Here is a 13,365-nt window from a genome sequence, read left to right on the forward strand (position 1 = left end):
CGTTTTTTTTATGCAAAAAGCCCCGTCTTCCCCGAACTCCTCTTACATTTTACTCAGCAGCCTAATAACCTTTTGGGAGATGGTTGGTGCTGTCATGTAGATGTGCAGTAAGGTTTTGTAATTCTTATTTTGCCCCAGGGGGTCAAATAGGGGTCAAAAAATGACGTTTTTATGCAAAAAGTCCCGTCTTCCCTGAAATTCTCCTACATTTTACACAGTAGCCTATTCATCTTTTGGGAGATGGTTGGTGGTGTCATGTGGATGTGCAGTAAGGTTTCGTAATTCTGATTTTGCCCCGGGGGGTCAAATGGGGGTGGAAAAAATGTCGTTTTTTGTGCAAAAAGTCCTGTCTTTCCTGAAGTCCTCCTTAATGTTACTCAGAAGCCTAGTCATCTTTTAGGAGAGTTAAATATTTTGAAAGTTATGTAAAACATCAACGTTAAAGGGTAAAAAAGCATCACATGCTGGGAAACACCTTGAATTTTTATGAGTAATTAATGTACATGTCAAATGTGAGAGTCATATCTCATCTCAATCAAAAGTTATAAGCAAATGCAACATTTTTGAAAAGTAGGTTAGGCTTCAAGGTCAAGGTCACAGAGTAAAAGTCATGATTCATTTGGAAAGGTCTTATCACAGGTAATAATATGCATGCATTATAATATGAATGCCCTAACTTTTCTCTTTCAAAATGATGAATTTATAACAATTTAATTTTTTTGCAAGTAGGTCAAACTTCTAGGTCATATGTAAAAAACCCATGCCATTCTTACAGGTAAATACTAGTACATAAGTTTAATATGAATGCCTTGTCTCTTCTCATTCAGTAGATATGACCGTGATGACCAAGGTTAATTTTATTCAGACAGAAGGACAGTCTGACATACAAATGTACATATTTCTATATGAATTGCATGGGTAAAATTGGCCCAGTGGTTCTAGAGAAGTTAAAAATGTAAAAAGTTTTCAGACAAACAGATGGACGACATGTCACGACAGACGTTATATGATAAGGAAACCAGAAAAGCTCAAATGAGTGTTTTGAAAGGGTTACAATATGGTTGCAGTATTTGAAAAGCTGTTTTTTTCATGCAGAGATATGCATGACCAACATATTCATATTTTATATTTTCTTTAGTAACTTGTTTGTTTGTTGTGAATACATCTCTCTCGGGAATTTTTCCCTCATATGGAGACACCACCAAATAATAATGATGACAAGATGTGTTTGTGAAACCACTGATGTCCCTGTATGGAAGCCTATGGCGAAGGTTGAAGTTTCTCAAATATATGTCAAACTCAAAGGTCAAGGTCAAAGGGTTCAAATTGTTGGTATCAGAAAAAAGTCTTGTCACAAGGAATGCACATGTGAAATAAGTAATCCCTTGTACTTCCTGTTCAAAAGTTAATTGCCAAGGTTAATTTTTTAAGTGGTTCAAACTCTAGGGTCAAGGTCAAACATATTTATACCTGTTGAAAGTTCACAATGAATACACATTTTAAGCATGAAAGCCCTAGCACCTACTGATCAAAATTTAGGCCAAGTTTAAAGTTGGTTATTTTTCTTGTAAAAATGTATATCCTAGGTCAAGCGATCAGAGGTAAAAATTAATGGTACCCAAATAAAAGGTCTTAATTGTCACAAGAATAGACAAACATAATATAAACACAAGAAACAAAATACATGTATGTACAAAATTAGTCAAAAGGAAAAAAATATACTATTTAATTGGAATAACAAAATAGATTGTTATTTCAGGGACAGCGAATGGGTAGGGAGATTGGACCCCCCCCCCCTGGAATTTGCTTTGTTATTTAAACAAGACTATATACTGAAGCAAATAAAAAATGAGTTTGGACATCCTCCCCCTAACTTAGAAAACATTGACCCCACTATCATTGTTTTTATTTTGTTTATTTGTTTTCAGTTTATGAGTTTTTTTTCTCCTGCTTGTCAGGAAATTCTGGGCATGAATTTTTTGATTGAGATGTGAACCCCCCTCCCTACTCCCGAAAAAAAAAAATTCTGGATACGCACCAGTATTGGCAGTAACTGAATTTCACATCGACAACGGGAGATAACTTCACAATATGAAATTCGTGTAGTGTGGCATGCGATGATCTTTTACCCTTTTTAAACTTTAACCTAATTGTTTGGGTTTATTTTACCCCCCACTATACTTAAACTTGTACTTACCGACCTCCATAGGTCTCGCAACTTCATGAAATATAAATCCAATTATAACACAAAATGAATTAATCCAATGCACACCACACTGCAGCATTTTCTAATGCTATTCCATTCGGAAAACCTTCGTGCCGTCGATTCCGTCACCTTATCAGATGAAGTGGGAATCGGCCAAGGTGTACCGAATGGAGTTTATTCTAAAAATATGATAATGGATGACGCAACGTGATGTGATGTAGAATTTACATGTCAAGAACAAATTTTAAATTAATTCATAACAAACAATGTTTTAACAAAACTGTTCCATCTAGCCTATTCCAAAAAGTATGTACTGTGTGATTGTTGTGTCGAGGGGGGGGGGGGGGGGGCGGGGGGGATTAATAAATTTAAAAAGGTCCTATTATGAGCAAAACATTTATCAAAATCTAATTTACATCATTAATAGAATTCAAACTGGTATATAATGAATTTAGCATGTAAAATAAATATAAGAGGTTCTAAGTTATAGGTCACAGGGAGAATTTCATATTCAATTTGATGAATACATGTAAATTACAGACACGTAGCAACCGGGGGGGAGCTGCCTGTACTATAAGAAAATGTCCATTGAAAAAATGGTTGCCCCCCCCCCCTCTTTTTACCACAGTATATACATAGCAAGGAAATATGGGAAAAAAATGGAAGTGAAAGTAACTTTGCCTTGAAAAAAAAGGTGGCCACTACCCCACCCCCACCCCCATTTCATTTTTTTTTTGCTTGTTAATTTTTTTAGGTAATTAAAAAAAATTTCTCAGGTTGCCCCCCCCCCCCCCTTTCAAAAACGATGCTACGTGCCTGAATTATATAGAATTATTTTGACTTTTTCCTTGGTAAGCCGCCCGTAGGATTGTGTTTTTAGAGGCAAACACCTTAGTGCGGGTATTACTGTCTCATGCATGACAGTATCTAGTTTTACTTGAAAAAACGTTAATGGTAATATAACAACCAAGCTATATGATAAAGGTGATGGATTTAACTTTTCTATCGTCAACTTCCCTTACTTATGCAGCAATATGCCTTCATCACCTGCATACGGAGTGCATATATCTCAGTTGATTCGATACGCAAGAGCTTGCTCTACGTATGAACAATTTCTAAAACGAGGTAAATTATTGACAAGCAAGTTGATGAAACAAGAATATCAACCGTTTCGTTTTATGTTACCATTTCGTAAGTTCTATGGTCGATACAATGACCTATTCAGCAAATACAATTTATCATTGAGTCAAATGCTGACTGACGTTTTTCATACTAATTGTTAGTCCCTTATTTTCCCCTCGCGCAACTAGTTACGAAGGGGATATAGCATTGTGAATGTGCGTGCGTGTGTGTGTGTGTGTGTGAGAGTGTGAGAGTGTGTGTGTGTGTGTGTGTGTGTGTGTGTGTGTGTGTTCGTTACATTTTGTAAGCAAGATTGACAGAAAACCTTTGCATTAACTATTCTCAGCGTTTACATCCTTGTGTGGCAGTATAAAAGGACTTCAGCCTATTCATTTTCAAGTTGATTGATGAAATATTTCTTCAGATATCGTATTTTTACTGCCTCGAAACCCTGACATTTTATGTACGAGTTGACATAATCATTTGTGGTCAAGATTGACAGAAAACCTTTGCATTAACCTTTCTCAGCGTTTACATTATTGTACGAGTTGACAATAATCATTTCCGCTAGGGAACCAGTTAAGGAACCAGTTTTAAAGTTTAAAAGGCGTGCAGATTAAAAGAATTTGTTTCCAACAGGTGTCTAGGAATTTGGGGTACCCGTTATTCCCGAAAGCTGTAACACAATCACCAAGTTGAATTAACCTTTCGATGAACATGTACATCGTTATTTTTCCTTACGAAAAAATGCATATTGCCTGGAACTGTAAGATACACTTACATTGTCGGTAGGTAAATAATTAAAATTACTGAAACTTATACATATAGCATATGTGATATGTTTCTGCTAGGTATAAAAGAAACTGCCCAGTTACGTATGCATATTATGCCCCCCCCCCCCCAATGAAATGATATGCAATTTGATTTTTGTTAAAAATAGACATAGACGATAATTTTGTTCAAAAAATAAATAGTGCTGAAAAACAATTTGATATCTTATATTAAACTTTACTACCCCAAATTAGGTATCCCTGTTACATATTGTATGCCCCCCTTGACCAAGACACTATGCACTTTGTGTGGATCAAGACAATAATTTTGTCAAAAGTAAGGGAGTTGATTGTAAAGTTGCGGTTTTGAATCCTTTTATGGGACGTGGAGACTGGTCCTTCGAATGAGATTGTGTAAACCACGGGCCCATGTCCTAATAGATGCTGGCACAAAAAAATCCCTCACTGCTCAATGATCATCATTGACAGTTCCTTTTTTATAGGAAAGAATGCGCAGCTCTCTTCTGGCAAGCCTTCATATGAAGAAAAAATTCCTGAGAGGGACATTAAACAAAATACATTGTACTTTCAATCTTTAACATGTTTAACGTCCCTCGAGAGAATTTATCTCTTATGAGAGATTGCCATTTCCAGTGAAGATCCAGTCGCGAGGGGATGCTCCGCTTAGCGGTGCCCTTGTTAATACACTGATGAATTTACGATGGATTTTTTCGTTATTTCATGATCATGACAAAAAGCACATGGCGGGTGTTACCAATCAGCAGGGAATGCTCACTCATCCATGGCACTTGATCCCACCTCTGATGTTTTGGAGGTCCGTGTTTGCTCTTCTCCTATTTTGTATTGTTTTATGGACTTTGAGATTGAATACGGTTCGTTGTCTTCATATCCTTCTCATCATAATATATATACAGTCAAACCTGTTTTAAGAGGCCACTTGTGGGAGAACGACAAATTGGCCACATAAGACAGGTGGCCTCTTATTCCAGGTTTCAAACCAAGGAATAAAAAATTGCGACCACAGTTGCATATTTAATTTCAAACATATCTAAATCCGCAATTTCAACATATTTAAAAAATTAGGAAGTTTTAAGTCACATGAGATCCTTTTTTGGATTTTATTTTACATGAATTTAGGAAAGAAATCTACTATTATTATTTATTTAATGTTGTTGTTTTGTGTTTGTAATTTTAATTTTAATAGCTAAATAGGAATAGAATTTACATCACACAAAATCATGAAATGTTCTAACAAAATACAAGTAGCATTTCTCTGATGCTGTGCAAAGCTTTATGGTTTTTCTAAATATGTCTTATATAGGGTTATAGCTCGAGACTGACCACTTGACTTGATAACCTCAGACGAAATTGTAAAATTTTTAATTATGTATTGAGTTTATATCGTGAACATATTCAACAGCTGCTCATCAACTTACTTTCATAAATAAAGAACACAATAAAATTTGTATACAATAATATTCTAGTAATTTAATCATAATAACTAAATCATTAAATCATGGCAGAATTCAAATTACACTCGCAATTATCGGTAATTACTCATTATCAGCTGTTCATGTTTGGCTTCTCGAGGATACGAGGTCACGTGCCAGACGGAAGTCATGTGACAATACGAACAAAATGGCCGCTGAAAACAGGCATGTTGACCGCAAGGGACCTAAAAACACTGGCCACTGGCCGCGTTAGACAGGTGGCCGCTTAAATCAGTTAAAATATAGTGAAAAAATGAACGGGCGGGATTGAAACTGGCCGCTCATGAGGAGTGGCCGCTGATTAAAGGTGGCCGTAACAACAGGTGCGACTGTAACTGCTCTATTGTTGACATCTGTTCATTGAGAAATCTCAGAAAAAATATTCTATTATTCTCCTCCGATCAATTAAAATAAAGTTCAGGCAATGCTAAAATTAGTCGAAGTAAAGGGACTTATAGTGCTTTGTTTACTTATTGTACAAATGAAAATAAATTATAATGAAAACTTTTTAAATAAAATATTCAATACCTTTGTATTTATTTGCATTCAGTCAGAATTTAGTCCTGACGCTTGATGAATCAGCTAATTGCCTTTTTTCTTGTTCAAGCAACACCAAGTACAAAAAATCTTTGGTGAAAATCATTTTTAGTATTTTATCCTCAAATAGTCCTTACCAAATAGGAGTGAATTCTTGATTTGTACTTTTTAATGACTTTTATGTCTACTCTCGCTGTTATGACATTTCTCATAAATTTACTTTCTTTACAAATTAAAAATATGTAATTAGTTTTAACCAAATTTCCTCTTTTTTATATTTTATTTGATTAGACGAGATCTCGCGCACAGGTTCTTCTTGATGTGCTGGATATTTTATATTATATCAGAGATAGTAAATTTTGACATTTACTAAATTAGGGGTAGTGTGGAGTGCTATTGACTTTGACAAGAGAATTTAAGTAAATATATTAATGTTACATAATGTTGATTACAAGAAACAATTCAGTGTAAAGATGTGGCAAAATTCAACTAATAGTAATCAAGATAATAATTTCCTCAATATCAAATGAATATACATTTGTATTCAACAAAAAAGCAAGTCAAGTTATTCTAATAAAAGTATAAATAAGATTTCTTGAGCGAAATACTTTCCTTCATTTAAACAGTAAAGGAATAATAATGAAGCGAAGGAGTTGTAGCATGTTTATAATATTTTTTTCTAAAACGGGGATAAGATTAATTTATCAAAAGACCTCTTTCAAAACTTATCAATTATGACATTTCCGTAGAGAACAATGTATGGCACTGGGAGAATTTGGCCCCTTAAATGATTAAAAACAAACAAAACAGAACACAGATAAAATTGTGATAATGTAGAACTTAAAATGATGCCCATTTTAAAACCAGTACTAATTTTGATTCAAAGCTACATAGAAGGCACATGAGGGTACAAAAGAACATTATCCCGAATCCCTCAATGTTGGATTGAATTTTGTCAAATTCAAGACTTTTTTTTCGGGAAATATTAATTGACACAAGCTTGCCTATCTGAGACCTTTAAACACGAAACCATCTGATGCATATTTTGAAAAATATTTTAATTTTGGTCTTCTCTACTTTTACAACATGTGATAGTAAAATAAAGATTTTGAATTAAGCTTAAGATGTTTCATGATCCCTGGACCAGTAGTCCCTCGATGCCTTCTTATGAAGTAAACAACAACTCATGCAGGAACATCATAAGTAATCTTAATTTTTGATGATTTAGGGGAAACACTATCTTTAGTTGTTCTTTTAATTGAACTTTATTTTACATTTACATTTATAGTATGAATTGATGCCAAACTTTATTGCTTAAAATTTTCTTAATTTTGTATATAGATATAGAATATTAGTAAGGTATACACAATAATCGCATACTAATAACTGTTTTGTATAAAGATACATTTATCTTTTATTCGTTTTCTTGATTAACGTCCTTTCAAGTATTTTCTGTTTTCGTCCTTGTTATTTTTTAGAATGCTGCTGTGTATTGTATCTCTCGCACATTGAGAAACCTCACCGTCTATGGGGTTGATCAACCCGATATATTTTGTAGACAGTCAGAAAAAAGCTTAAATAATTGTCGTCTTTCAATATATTGGAGGCACAAATGAAAATAGAGAATTTCATGAATTATATGCGTAGTAACTAACTGATTACTTAAACCTGGACAAAGCTTATAAAGCTTTATTCTACACAATACATTCATCTAGATCTGTTATGTCAAAAAGGATACATGAACTAATTTATAAATTTTGTGTCAAAAAAGGCAGCTTACTGGTTAGATATTGAAAAAACTTTATTCGGTAATAACCAATATTCGCCCCCCAAATTAAACTTTGATAGAGATATATAATTAATTAAGTTCTTAAACAGGGGAGTATATGCTGACTTCAAAGCACTAAATATTTTCATAAGTAATGACGCCTTATGTACGTAATGACGTCACAAACATGACGTAAATTTAAGTTTTTATGAATTTTACAGAAAAATGTACATATTTTGTCGATATTTTGAGTAAAAGTCACCGAGCGCATGTGTGTTCAGGAACAATATTTTGATATAATGTGTAGAATGATAATATCAATGAAATATGTCAATATTGTTCCTGAACAAATATGCGCTCTTTAAGTTCTAAAGCTAAAATTGTTGAAATTTTGTCCATTTTGTCCTCTTTCTGAAAAAGGATATAAAATCGGACTAGTTTGTGACGTCATAAAAACAAAAATTGTGAATACACTGCTTTGACACAATAATATTTTCTGTTAATTTATATTTCTCATACAATTTATTGAATTCAGCACATTTCGGGTAGTTTTCAAAATTTGACTTTTGTGGGGGCAAATATATGCAATATACCGCATATAGTTCTTTGAGCATTATTTATTATCAAAACCACTGTCATTCTATATAAATAGTATATAGTTATAAATTTTCCGATAGAATAACTTACCGTCGGAAACAACTGTTACAGTTATATGTTACATAAAATCAAACAATAACAATGTTTTTGAACAAGTACTATCTTGAGGATTTTCGAAAGCTAATTTACATTAAATCTTTTTTCAATAAAATCATATTGTGATATTTACGTATAAATCAAAATAATATTTTCATCATGTCCGTGTCCATTGAATATTAATATATATTTTTATATATTAAGTTTCACTTACAGGAAGTTATTATTTTATTTATAAAACGAAAACATTATCTATTCCTGGTATAAATCATTTCCTTGGTAAATTATATATACATTTTAAAAATAAAATTAAAATTCTATCTAAATAGAAATCATGAGCACCCGTTGTGGACCTAAGTACATTGCTGAAACCAAAGTTCCACATAAAAAGAATATTTCAACAAAGATTTGAACGATAGGGACCAGCAGCTTCTCTACAAACATGTTGATAACGAACAGCCATCTACATGTATATATATGTATTAGCAATGCAAACTGTGAATAAAAAAGTAGGAATAAAATTTAGAAAAGATATACAGTCATATTGATAGCCCATCTTTGAGAACACCTTTCCGTAGACAATAGCATATTACTGGATTAAGCATCGAAAAACGGTCTTCACATATGGAAATAATGTAAAAGCCGAAGTTGATTTGAAATAATTAGTTAAGAGTGTTCTGAAATAATTGTGAGGGAAGTTTGAAATAACACACAGAAATGCAAGACGAGTCATAGCCATAAGTCGTAAAATCGACATTCATGAATTATTCGCAAAGTCCTGTCCATCGCAGTTGCACCATCGTTGTACTCTGTCTCTTTCATAGTTTGAAAATTTCTATTTATTAAAAAGAAAAAAAAATATTATTTAGATTCTTCGACACAAGAATAGCGTCTCCAAATGAGTGAAAAATTCTCGAGAGAGACGTTAAACATTTTACAATCAATCAATCCATCGACACATGAATAAAGGATTAAGTTAGATCTTAGTTTGATGGATATTAAAAATCAACAGCTATTAGAAGTCTCATGGATCATAATTTTGCAAAGGAAACATGTATGTTCATCAAAGCTATATTTTCCAAAAGGAAATAGCCTTTTTTATCAGTAATGTGTTATAGATATAAATTGGCCAAGTCCTGTTTTCCACCATATTTTAAGTGTAAGTCCAAGCCTTGTATTTTATTGTAAAATTATTTACCAATCATTATTTCCAAACTTTGGATACATGTATTTGAACTGACATTAGTTCTATGGAATTAAAAAGAAGTTAAAAAACCCTTTCATGAGAATAAATCATTATAATTCTATTTTTGCACACGAAATAAACCAATAAATCTCACCAAATATTCATCTATGTCTATTATCATAATGCTTTTTATAGCTAAGAAGGATAATTTATGAAATATAATCCTTATTTTAAGGGAAATCAAATTGTATTATCTACTCTGTCATAAGAGATTTAATAATTGTGTTTTATTAGAACAGGACATTTTTAAGAAGGAATCTATGCATAATGTTCAAGCAAAATTAATGAGAGATGATACAAACAAAAAAAAAATGGATACCTGGATGTGTATATATTTCTGGGTTTAATTTTGTTGCAAATAAAAAAAGCTTATAGTTTTCCAAAATATTAAGAAATTTTAAAGATTCTATGACGTTCAAAATTCTACCTTTCTGTAACCAATCTTACTACATGTAATCCATACAAATGTTTTTCAATTCAAATTCCATTTTTGTGAAAATTTTAATGAATAGTGAAAATCTAAGAAAATTGTATTCATTTTCTCACTGAAACATGACTCAGGTTGTTACATGTATTTTCAGTAGTTTTGACAAAAGCTTGTTTGTATCATATATCCTTAAACACATGTTAAAGATATGCATCATACATCAAAACCTTGTGATGTACAACAACCGAGGTTTGTAGAAAATTGAAAAATAAAGATAAAAAATAAACTGAATGAGTGCCATAAAACTAAGAGCAATAATGCTAGAAAGGAGTGCGTTTGGATTTCTGTGACTTCCCGCAGACGTGCAGTTCTCTTCCCAACCTAAAAAAATAAAAAATTTTTAAATGAAAATTCACTTCTTTCGTAAAGACTAGTAAAACGGTTTAAGGAATTTAATAAAAGGTTTGAGTTATATATGTACATCGTATACTTTAAAACAATGTAACTCTGGCAAAAATTTCTCTTCTGAGTGGGTTCGCACTTTTTATGATGTGTTGCAAACGGAATACAGACCACAATGTAAAACTTCAAGAAAAGAACTTTTCTATTTATATTTTGTGTTTCATAGTATGCCATTCTTCATTGTCTAATACGATCTCCAGATTAAGGAAAATTTATGTTAACAACAGTTATAATGCAGCTCAAATTGTCATTGCTATTTTATGCAAATTGTTAATCACTCATTTTGACAAATATTGAACATGTTACTATAGTAATTGAAAATCTTGCCTTCATTATACCCTATTCCGTACCCCTCACCTTCACAACCAATCACAGAATTACATTGTTCTTCTCTGCATTTATATTTTGACTTGCATTTAAACCAAAATATGGATATGAACAATTTTGTTGACATGTCTTTCCTTGGAAACCAGGTGGACATTCTAGAAAATAAAAACATACACAGCATGACTATAATGATTAAAGGATTTTTTGTATTATCACAATTACTAAAATAAATTTTATTAACGAGTAGAATGTAATGGGAAAATTGAAACTTTGAACCTTTCTATTAAATTTGCTTTTTTAAAAACTTTTTTAAAGAGCATCGACTTTCCTCGCAGATCAAAGTTTTTTTTCCAATTTTCCTTTTATGAGATAAATCCCATTATCAGCATTTAAAACAGATTTTGAATTGAAAAAAAATTCAATTGTGAGGCAATATTAGAAGTAGGGATGTCAACGAGTTCCCAGTTAACCAGCCACTCAAACATCCGAGTATCGAATACTAAAACTGCTACTCGGTTGCTCCGTATATGTTTTATCATAATTATTTATTAATTCAAAAAAGATGTTTTAAAAGATCAATATTATATAGGGTTATTGAACTTATATTGGTGAATATTGGCACAAGTTATATTGGGACATTTGAACAGCCAGCAAGTGCCGATAGTCATCAATATAAGTTCAATAACTCCTTTATTATATAGCTAAAACATTTCAACATAATTATAATATTTATTCCTACTATAATCACCTCATATTTATGATTTTTTAGTATCGGTATTCATATTTACGTCTGTCCTGTTAGCGTTCAATATCGCATCATTCCGATGACTCAACCAAGCGATATGATTTGCTTGTTTAGGTTTTAATGGGTCTAATACGTACTATACTTTGATAAATAAGTTCATATTTGTGTAAAAAAAATAAACACATCTTACCTAGATGCCACTTCCTTTCTTTAATTTAGCTCTGAGAATTTGACCAGACGACTTTTTTTGTATACAATGGGGCGTTCAGTATTAAACGCTCGATTTCGGAATGTTTCGGACATTCTCGTACACGTAATACAAACTCATGATCAGCGTTCAATAAAACGTCAAGATATTGAACGCTAAAATTCTCTTGATTTTTTGTAGCATTTTAATAGAGGCCATTCTTTACATATATAATAAAGAACAAGAAATTTATTTCGTTTGGCTCGATGTTTACCATAGGCAAACGGAAAAAATCTATGATGGGTTTAATCAGGGCTAAACTACTTAAAACATTAATATTTTATAATTTAACGAATGTCCGGGTACTCGATCCAAAAATCCTCCGAGTACTGTATACTAACTTTTATTCACATGCAAAAATATCCGCGAGTTTTGCAAGCTACTTTAAATCGCGAATATTAATTACCGTAAACCAATAATTTTCATTTTTATTTCAAAAGAGCAGTCGCGAAAATTGATGGTCGTAGATTGCTTTCAAAATGTTGAATCGCGAATAAAAGATGACGCGAATAATAGTTGGTTTACAGTAATCGATTATCAAAATTTGACCGATTTGACATACCTAATTTAAAGTATTGACTAAGGTGTTTCCCTGTTTCATACTCCAAATATTTAGATGTGGTACCTGTTGACAATATATAAATAACCATACCTTTACATCCATGTATATGATCACAATGTTGCTTGGCACAAAAACACGCTAACTGGCAACCCTCTCCAAAGCTTGGGAATCGGCAGGGTAATTCACATTTTGGTCCAAAATATCCCACACTACAATCTAAAATAACAATAAAAGAAATAATAAAGAATATCTATTGACAGATCAGATCATCTTGTTGTTTCTATGTACTCTTATCATTTCTGTAGAGATTCCAATTAAACTACTAACCTGTAGTGTTCGTCAAGAATACGATTTCAGTTGAAGACAAAAGTAATAACATTAAGTTTCGGAATGATGCTTTACACATATTGCGACTTTTTATGTCCTTGTCAAATAGATATTTCTAAGGAAATAATTTAGCAGCACGCTAACTGCAAATGATCGAAAAAACTTTATATTGTAGAATTAAGCTTACATTTTAACTTCCTGATCAATTGTAAATCTGGAAACCATAATAAATATTATCAAAAATATCATTTCAGTAGATTATTTATATATCAAAGGGAAAGAGGAAATAAATTAATGCTACAGCTGCAGGCATTTGTTTCAGAAATAATGTTTCTACCAATGTATGATAATAGAAACATAATATCGAACTTCAACAACACAGAGTACCACCATTCGATTCACTTTCATTAACACT

The 13,365-nt window shown here is 32.3% G+C and overlaps 1 protein-coding gene across 1 annotated transcript; it reads right to left on the bottom strand.

The window, feature by feature from the left end:
- Nucleotides 1–10,819: 10,819 nt before the first annotated feature.
- Nucleotides 10,820–13,145, bottom strand: LOC134252098 (protein draper-like). Its single transcript, XM_062734536.1, has 3 exons — nucleotides 12,951–13,145; nucleotides 12,714–12,839; nucleotides 10,820–11,224 (listed from the first exon to the last, which is right to left on the bottom strand). Exons 1-3 carry the CDS (start codon nucleotides 13,027–13,029, stop codon nucleotides 11,112–11,114), a joined length of 318 nt encoding a protein of 105 aa, XP_062590520.1. The 5' UTR covers nucleotides 13,030–13,145; the 3' UTR covers nucleotides 10,820–11,111.
- Nucleotides 13,146–13,365: the final 220 nt, after the last annotated feature.

Source organism: Saccostrea cucullata, unplaced genomic scaffold (genome assembly GCF_032062105.1).
Source record: "Saccostrea cucullata isolate Sc308-1 unplaced genomic scaffold, CSIRO_AGI_Scuc_v1 ctg3807, whole genome shotgun sequence".
Classification (NCBI taxonomy): domain Eukaryota; kingdom Metazoa; phylum Mollusca; class Bivalvia; order Ostreida; family Ostreidae; genus Saccostrea; species Saccostrea cuccullata.